This window comes from Malus domestica, chromosome 11 (assembly GCF_042453785.1).
Source record: "Malus domestica chromosome 11, GDT2T_hap1".
NCBI lineage: Eukaryota > Viridiplantae > Streptophyta > Magnoliopsida > Rosales > Rosaceae > Malus > Malus domestica.
Window position 1 is genome coordinate 18,721,634 of NC_091671.1, and position 9,484 is coordinate 18,731,117.

Sequence of the window (9,484 nt, forward strand, 5' to 3'; positions counted from 1 at the left end):
TCCCACCATGCAAGTTCGAGTAGGGGTTCAAGAACAACCTCACAATGATATGGTGTTGATCATTCTCATTGCCTACCTTCACATCATCATGTATGCATATAGAACTCCTCCTGAGTGTAAGCACGCACTTTGTACTCCCCCATGATAGGGTGAAGTCGGTGTACGAGTCACAAACGATCGGAGCCTACCACAGTGGAAGGCCACGAAAGAGTGTTCAAAGCACTCTCACGCTTATCAACTTAATAATGGTTTGGTTGAGGGTTTTAGGTCTTGATAGGAGCATATTTATGCGACTTAGTTAGCTTGTTCTTGTGCATTTATGTTGTTATTTCTTAGTCAATTATGTATTTTAAGCTATTTTTGTGTGTTTGTAGGTTCAAATAACAAAGTTAGCAACAAAGTGCTATTTGGAGCATTTTGGAGCATTTTTGGGCCAAGATTGGATAGTGCAAGCATGGAGACATGAGGATGGACGTTTTTGAAGATTTGAAGGCTAGAAATCAGCATGTGTGTGTGCAAGTGTGTTGACCTACAACTCCAAACATCCATCCACTACACCCAACATCCTCTCATTACCAAACATCCATCCACTACACCCATTACATCCACTCATTACCAAACACTCACTCACTACACCCATTACATCCACTCATTACCACAACATACACCACTACCACCTTAATTAGATGGTGGTCCTCTCCCTATCCTATAAATACATCCACCCTTCACCATAACAAGAGGGAGGAGAAAAAGATCCATTAAAAAGACATTACATTCACATCTCACAACTCTATACACTTACACTTTCATTCCTTGGCTGGGAAAACACAATCCACCCATCCACCCTTCACCATAACTCACCTATATCCATCCACCACCATAATTTACCACTCATCCATCAAACCACACCTTGTGCCGTAACAAAGAGAAGAAGGAGGACCCTTGGACGTGCTTGCCATTCAAGTTGGATTGTTGGAGCGTTTTTAGGTGTTTTCATTCTTTTGTTTTCAATGTCTAAATTTGTTTATCTTTGCTTAGTGAGTATGAGAAACTAAACCCCCCTTAGCTAGGGGGGAATTCGAAACCATGTTCATGCTTGCAATATGATTTGATTACCTTCAGTTGTGATTTCATAAGTTGTGAATTCAATTTGTTTAACTGCTTGATTGATAACTTATTCTTGTATGTTTATTAAGAGTGCACACTTAGTTTGCATGCATGAATATGATGCTAAAGTATAAGGGAGCTTCACCTAATAGTTACAAACTTATATTCACAAGTAGTGGAGGTCGCTTATAAACGATCGCGTTAAATAAGGCAGGAGTTTCATGCTCATCATAGTAACGAATGCCTCGTCAATACTTATAGTTTTCATAATGCTTAATGATCTTTAATTGTATCTTTATTATGCTGTTCACGTAAAGAACTTTTGAAGAATGCTTGAATTGTTGTATGCGCTTTCCCATCCAATTCAATAACTTAAGGAGAACTTGAAGGTTAATTTAAGCGGACTTAATTAACCTGGGGTGTTGAGTTTCATGATTGATCGAAAGAACAACTGAAAATTGTTTTATGTGCAAGTATGTCATGTGTGGAGAAGAACCTCCTAGCTAGCCTTCCATCCATTCAATTTACTCAAATTCGTGCACATTTCATTAGTTCTTTAATTTACTTGTTTTGTTTTCAAATTCGTCAAAACCAAAACCCCCTTACTTTAAAGTGTTTTATTAGTTAAAATCTGTTTTGATTTGTGTTTTTAGGTGTCCCAAAAGTGTGTTAGAGTCCAAATCTGCCCAGTTTGTGTTTTTAGGCAGATTTGAGCGTTTTTAGCTTGTTTTGAGTCATTTGAGTTTGTTTTAAGTTCTTTGAGTCTAGTTTAGTGTTTTTAACTTTGTTTATATGTTTTTAAGTCAGTTTAGAGGTTTTAGCAAGCCCTCATAATCCTTGGCTTAGAACGATCCCTACTTGCATTTATACTACAATTTGACAACAAGAGGGTTTAATTTATGTGTTAAGTTAATTTTTGCACCAAATTTTTTGCACCGTTGCCGGGGATTAGCAATTTTGCTAATCCCTTGTTATTTCTTTTTGTTTATTTTCATGTGTTTTTGTTCCTAGTTGCTGACTTTACTTGTTTTAGGTGGTTTATGACTAGAAGTTCTCAACCTATTCATAAGCACATCCGTGACTTTGACGATGATTTTGAACGAACTTTGAGACGAGCAAGGAATCAACAAGAACCCCAACCATCTCAACCTGTACCAAATCTTGGAGAAGACAAAGTAGAAGAGCAAGAGGAGCCCACGACACAAGTTGTAGAGGAAGATCCTAACATGGTAGCGGACAATCGAACAATCAAGGAGCTTTCCGCTTCAGGATTGGACAATGCCGCTCCCCTATGCATCCAATACCCTGTGGCTGCCCTAGGGCAGACGAACGAGTTCGAATTGAAATCAAGTTTGTTGCATCGCATTCCTAAGTTCCACGGGATGTCCATGGAAGATCCTAATAAACACTTGAAGGAGTTCGAGGTTGTTTGTTCGAGCATGACCCCTGTAAATGTTGATGGAAGCATTCTGAAAATGAAGGCTTTTCCTTTTTCTCTCTTAGAAAAGGCTAAAGATTGGTTGTAAAAGCTAGCCTCCGGAACTGTCACATCACGGGAGAGTATGAAACGAGCATTTTTGGAGAAGTTTTTCCCAACTTGTCAAGTCATTCTACTACGCAAAAGGATTAGTGGCATTCAGCAAAACCAAGGTGAGTCATTTCTCACTTACTATGAGCGTTTTAAAACCCTTGTTGCTTCATGTCCACAGCACCAGATGAAGAATGAGCTTATTCTTCAATATTTCTACGTAGGGCTTCTACCAATTGAACGCCAAATGCTAAACGCCTCAGCAGGAGGAGCTTTGGTGGACAAAACACCCATGGTTGCATAGACTTTAATTGCTAACCGAGCGTTGAATGCTCAACAATATGAAGGCGTTGGTCAAAGGGACACCCCACGGCAGCAAGTGAATGAGGTAAGTTATACATCCGACATTCAATCGTAATTAGCTAATCTTACTTCCATTGTGTCTCAGATGGCCGAAGGAATGAGGATGAAAGAACCAAATGTATGTGGTGTGTGTTCTATCCAAGGACATGCCTCTGAAAAGTGCCCTCAATTGATTGAAAATGGTGGATGGGAAAGCGCCAATGCAATTGGATTTCAAGGCCAAAACCAGCCAAGGAACGATCCATATTCTAATACGTACAATCCAGGTTGGAGAGACCATCCGAATTTCAGGTGGATGGAGCCCCAACAACCCCAACAACAAGGAGGCTTTAGGCAGCAACCTCCGGGCTTCGATACCAAACAATACGCACCAACACAAGCCCCACAACAACCTGCCCAAAATACCTTAGGTACATCTTTAGATAATGAGACACTTCTTAAGTTACTCACCAATTTGTCTCAGGGGCAAGAAAATCAAGCCAAAGCAATGCAAAACCAAGACAAAAAGGTGGACCAAATGGAGAAGCAAATTGGGCAGATTGCGGAGTTTGTAGGACAATTTAGAGAGCAAGGTAAGTTGCCTAGTTCGACTCTTGTCAACTCAAAGGGAGGATTTGAATCTGCAAAAGCCATGAGTTTGCGAAGTGGAAAACAAGTTGGATCTGATCCCCAACCGTCCAATCCACGTTCCAACGAGGTTGAAGAGTTGATAATTGAAGAGGAGGAGCAAAGCATCCCCACGGCAAGGGTGGAAACATCTTTACCGTAGGCCCCAAAAGCTCCCAAACCATCCAAATTGGCCAACAAAGGTAAAAAAGTTCCAATTTTGATTAGTTCTAACGTTGTTCCTCCAAATGTACCCTTTCCTCATAGGTTTATGCAATCAAAGAAGGAGGAGGCTGAAAATGATATTTTGGAAACGTTTAGAAAAGTTCAAGTCAATATACCACTTTTGGATGCAATTAAGCAAGTTCCAAGGTATGCCAAGTTTTTGACAGAACTTTGCACAACTAGGAAGAGAATTTCGAGCAAGGAGGTTGTCAAGGTAAGTGAAAATGTCTCAGCTATTTTACAGCGTAAACTGCCCACTAAATGCAAGGATCCGGGTAGTTTTACCATTCCTTGTGTAATTAGGAATACTTGTTTTGAATCTGCCATGCTAGACTTAGGTGCATCTATAAATGTCATGCCTTATTCAATCTATGCATCTATGCACTTAGGCGAATTGAAAAAGGATGTTGTGATTATACAATTGGCCGATAGATCTAATGCCTATCCAAAGGAAATTTTGGAAGATGTTTTAGTGCAGGTCAATCACTTAGGGCTGGTTTGGTATTGCTGTGCTTTGAAAAAAAGCTGCTGTGAGAATAAGCGGCTATGCTGTAAGAATAAGCGGCTGTGCTGTGAGAATAAGCGGCTGTGAAATAAAGCAGCAAAGTGTTTGGTAAACTTTTTTGTAAAAGTGCTTTTGGAAAAAAAAGCAATATGATAGTGCTTGGTAAACTTTTATGTAAAACAGCTATGACTGTGTGAAATGACCAAAAAGGGTATAATACTAGATGTGCTATTAATTTAATTTTCTTAACAAATAAAAGTGAATTACTAAATATACTTTATTTAAAAAAAATATTTATAAACTTTATCTTAAATATTAATTAGTATGACAAACTCCTTCAATTGAAATATTTTAGATTGAATAACTAGGATTCATTAGTACAATTAATGTACTTGAAAGTAGTCTAATTAGATGCATTCATCAAATGCTATTGTAAACTTTTCATAGCATTTTCCAAATGCTGTTATAGCTTTTTATAGCATTCTTGTACAATCCATAGCATCTGGTAGCATATAGGAAACAACTATAGCAGTTATGGAATCATTGTACAATCACATATCACTTCGAAACACTAACTAAACCAAGAAATTGAATCATTTACAACTATATGATCTCTCTATTTTTTATACAAAGAGAACTGAACTAAGCAAATACAACCATATACTCAAATTTTCGTCTATGCTCTTTTAACCACTGCAGCAACTTCACTTTCATTTCTCACTCACTGTAATAATAGAAATCAAAATTCACTCAATGATAAAAATCCTTCATAATAGACCACATATTATCAGCATAAGCAGACAATTTTCGCTTGGCGGAAGCTGAACAAAAAAAAAAAAAAACAACTAGAGCGAAATTCACCAATATGACCAAATCCGATTGCAAGCAGCAACAGTTGATACAATCTAATAAGGTTAATCAAGAGTCATTATTGAGACATACAAAAGTCATTAATCAAGAGTCATTACTGAAAAACCCTAAAGAAAATGCAATCACATAAACTCTAATCACACCAGATAGATTATGCAACACATGAATAACCAATTAGATGTTTACAATCAGAACAACCCTCCCTTAGATCTACCACTCAAAATCCAGTGTGCATTTCGCAGCTTCTTTCTAATCATACGAAGATGCAGCAACACAGCTATTCAGTTTACACATTCTACTAACTTAAATTCACTCCACTTTGAGCTAACATCCCATTCCTTAAGCACCTCGGACAGGATCCTCCACAAGTCCTGTAACTCATATAGCTCGGCAGCTCTTCGTTTAACTATAGTCCAATCATACAGTCAGAAGGAAATCCATAGACCCCAAATCAGAATATGAAGCAACATAAGCAAGTATCATGCACTCAATCAAATACTAAATTACTAATCCCAGATCCAAGCATAGAAATCAAATACCCATCATCAAAATCTATCACATACACAAATTTGACGATACGGGTCGAGATATCAGCTTATTCTACAAATCCACCAGCTCCTAAACCCCTAAAAACCAAAATCTCCATATCAGATTCACCTAAATATGCACACAATCATTAACATCCCAGCATAATATACACAAATATCATTAATCCCATATCAGATCCACTTATTTATACACAAATTCCAAAATCCATGATCAAGTTCACCTAAATACGCACAAAGTCGAAAACCCAATTATCAGATTCACTTAAAACACACACAAAATCAGAAACCCACAGCCAAAATCACCCACAAATAACTATACAGTAACTAAAAAACTGAGTTATTAGGCAGGAAACTAAGATCAGATACGAACTTACACGCTGAAAGTGCCGGAAACAATGTCGTTAGTAGAGCGCACCGCAGATTCGAGATCGAATCCAAGTCCCAAAGAAGAGCTCTAGTCAGTGGATTATGAAGCGGCGTAGGAGTTCCAATTGGCTAGCAAAGAAGACAACGACGGCTTCTGCGAGTCGTCGCCGCCGCTGCCGGTCTGTGAAAACCATTCCTGCCCCATCTTCTGCATTGTGAAGAAGCTTCGCCGTGGAATCGGGAAAGGGTAGGATTGCCAGAAAATTTCATTAAAGGGTCACTGTTTACCCACATTTGAGAGGTTTGCGCAGAAGCCGAAAAGCTAGTTTTTCAAAGCTGCCTTGCAGCTTCCCATTTTTAACTTTTTTTCATCTGAAACTTTGAAAAAAAGCTGGTTTATGGTGTTTACCAAACATAAAAAACACTCAGCTTTTTTTCATAGGAGCGTTTTTTAAAATCACCTCAACCCCAAACTGGGGCTTAATCTTTCTGGCGGATTTCTACGTGCTTGAAATGGACGAGTCGGACCACTCCCCTACATTACCCATCCTCATTGGACAGCCATTCATGAAAACTGCCCGTACTAAGATTGATGTGTTTAATGGAACTTTGACGATGGAATTTGATGGGGAAGTTATCAATTTCAATCTTTCTGATTCTATCAAGTATCCTAGTGAGGATCACTCATGTTTTTCTATTGATGTATTTGCTTCTTTGGCGCAGGACCATTTTGAACAATTGAATAACGATGCACTTGAATTGGTCATTGCACGAGGAATGGACATTCAAAACAATGAAGTAGTAACCATACATCCCCACGGCATGAATGATTTTTCCCTTGCCGTGCCCCCTAATGAAGAAGTGATTGAGATGGTGGTTGCCCTCGAATCATTGCCACTACAATCTGGGAAGTTTTTGGACCCAATATCCATTTCAGTTTTGACTAATAAGTTACTTCCTTCAGTTGTGCAGCCACCTACACTTGAACTTAAGCCATTGCCAAGCCATTTAAAGTACGTTTTCTTGGGCGATGATGAGACGTTGCCCTTCATCATCTCAAGCACACTCACGGCACAAGAGGAGAACAAGTTGGTAAGGGTGCTAAAGGAGTACAAAATAGCAATTAGGTGGACATTGGCCGACATAAAAGGAATCAGTCCAACCACTTGCATGCATCGTATACTTTTGGAGGAGGGGTCTAAAACATCTCGAGAAGCTCAACGCCGACTCAACCCTCCGATGATGGAAGTTGTGAAGAAGGAAATAATCAAGCTTTTAGATTGTGGAGTGATCTATCCTATTTCCGATAGTCGTTGGGTTTTGCCTATTCAATGTGTCCTAAAGAAATCCGGAGTAACTGTGGTGACAAATGCTGAAAATGAGCTTGTGCCTACTCGAATCCAAAAAGGTTGGAGGGTGTGTATAGATTACAGGAAGCTAAACGCCACCACTAAGAAGGACCACTTCCCTTTGCCATTCATTGATCAAATGCTTAAGAGAGAAGTTTGTTCTTTTCTTGGACATGCAGGTTTCTATCGAAGATTTATCAAAGATTTCTCAAAGGTTTCCCAACCTCTTTATCGTCTCCTTAAAAAAGATATGGCATTTGACTTCAATAAGGATTGCACGACATCCTTCAAACAACTCAAGGAGTTGCTGACCACAGCTCCCATTATTGTTCCATCGGATTGGAGCCTTCCTTTTGAGCCCATGTGTAACGCATCCGATTATGCTTTAGGAGCTGCTTTAGGACAAAGAAAGGATAAGAGGCCGCATGTCATCTACTATGCTTCACGGACATTGAATGATGCCCAATTAAACTATTCCACAACGGAAAAAGAACTTCTTGTCGTTGTCTTTGCTTTAGATAAATTTCGATCACATTTAATTGGTACTAAAGTAATTGTTTTCACTGATCATGCAGCTTTAAAATATTTGCTCAGCAAGAAGGAGGCCAAGCCAAGACTAATTCGATGGATATTGCTTCTCCAAGAGTTCGACATTGAGATTCAAGACAAAAAGGGAATTGAAAACGTGGTGGCTGACCACCTAAGCCATATGATGCATAATGAAGAGGCCCTACCCATTACTGAAACGTTTCCTGATGAACAATTGATGTCCATTAAGGTAAGTGAACCTTGGTATGCTGATTTGGTAAACTTTTTGGTGTCTAAACAAATTCCAAGCACTCTCACTAGACACCAACGTGATAAGCTTAGAAATGACGCACGGTTTTATATGTGGGATGATCCATATTTGTGGAAATATTGCCCGGATCTGATTATTCGTCGATGTGTGCATGATTCTGAGTTTCATTCCATTTTAAGCTTTCGTCATACATATGCATGTGGTGGTCATTTTGGCACACAAAGAACAGCACTTAAGGTGTTACAATGTGGGTTCTATTGGCCTAGTATCTTTAAGGATGCTAGAATTTTTTGCTTAACATGTGATAAATGCCAAAGAACATGAAATATAAGTGCAAGGGATCAAATGCTGCAGGTTTCCATCCTCAATGTTGAAATTTTTGACGTTTGGGGTATTGATTTTATGGGTCATTTCCCTTCCTCACATGGCTTCCTTTATATCTTACTTGCTGTGGATTATGTATTGAAATGGGTGGAAGCAAAAGCCACCTGAACTAATGATTCTCGAGTGGTTGCAGATTTCATTAGAACTAACCTATTTGTAAGATTTGGAATGCCAAGAGTAATCATAAGTGATGGAGGTTCTCACTTTTGCAATCGAACCATTGAGGCACTATTGAGGAAGTACAATGTCAAACATAAGGTTTCAACACCTTATCATCCTCAAACCAATGGGCAAGCCGAGGTGTCTAATAGGGAGATCAAACAGATTCTAGAGAAGACCATTGGGCCAACAAGAAAGGATTGGAGCTTGCTTTTAGAGGATGCGTTGTGGGAATATCACACGGCATATAAAACACCCATTGGCATGTCCCCATTTCGGCTCATCTATGGCAAACCATGCCATCTTCCCATAAAATTGGAGCACAAGGTGCATTGGGCCGTCAAAACATTCAACATGGACCTTGACGCTGCTGGAAGTCATAGAAAGCTCCAATTAAATGAACTTGAAGAGATTAGGCATGAGGCTTATGAAAACGCCTGAATTTACAAGGAGAAGACGAAGGCTTTCCATGACAAGATGATTCGAGGTAAATCATTCTCCATTGGGTAGAAAGTGTTACTCTTTAATTCCCGCATTCGCTTGTTTCCTGGTAAGTTGCGTTCCAAATGGATTGGTCCTTTTTTGGTTACTAATATTTTTCCTCATGGTGCAGTCCAAATACAAAGTTTGAAGATGCAACAAGAATTCAAGGTAAATGGGCATCATTTGAAGCCC

General features: G+C 39.2%; 1 protein-coding gene and 1 long non-coding RNA gene across 2 annotated transcripts; one reads left to right on the forward strand and one right to left on the reverse strand.

Annotated features, from left to right (window-relative positions):
• Window positions 1-4,759: 4,759 nt before the first annotated feature.
• LOC103441669 (uncharacterized) lies at window positions 4,760-6,602 on the reverse strand. The gene is made up of 2 exons (XR_530282.4): window positions 6,127-6,602; window positions 4,760-5,058 (listed from the first exon to the last, which is right to left on the reverse strand). It is a non-coding gene; the product is annotated as an uncharacterized lncRNA (long non-coding RNA).
• Window positions 6,603-6,631: 29 nt separating this feature from the next.
• Window positions 6,632-9,250, forward strand: LOC139189467 (uncharacterized). The gene is made up of 7 exons (XM_070808424.1): window positions 6,632-6,751; window positions 6,842-7,210; window positions 7,463-7,526; window positions 7,647-7,890; window positions 8,062-8,245; window positions 8,621-8,672; window positions 8,784-9,250. The coding sequence occupies exons 1-7, from the start codon at window positions 6,632-6,634 to the stop codon at window positions 9,248-9,250; spliced, it is 1,500 nt and encodes a 499-aa protein (XP_070664525.1).
• The last annotated feature ends 234 nt before the right edge of the window (window positions 9,251-9,484 follow it).

What these genes read in the sequence shown, in the direction of transcription:
- LOC139189467 (XM_070808424.1), top strand. Translation starts at nt 6,632, where the DNA reads ATGGACGAGTCGGACCACTCCCCTACATTACCCATCCTCATTGGACAG. An exon ending in GCCTACTCGAATCCAAAAAG is followed by an intron (nt 7,527 to 7,646) that starts GTTGGAGGGTGT and finishes TTGGACATGCAG; the next exon opens with GTTTCTATCGAAGATTTATC. An exon ending in TTGGGGTATTGATTTTATGG is followed by an intron (nt 8,673 to 8,783) that starts GTCATTTCCCTT and finishes GAGTGGTTGCAG; the next exon opens with ATTTCATTAGAACTAACCTA.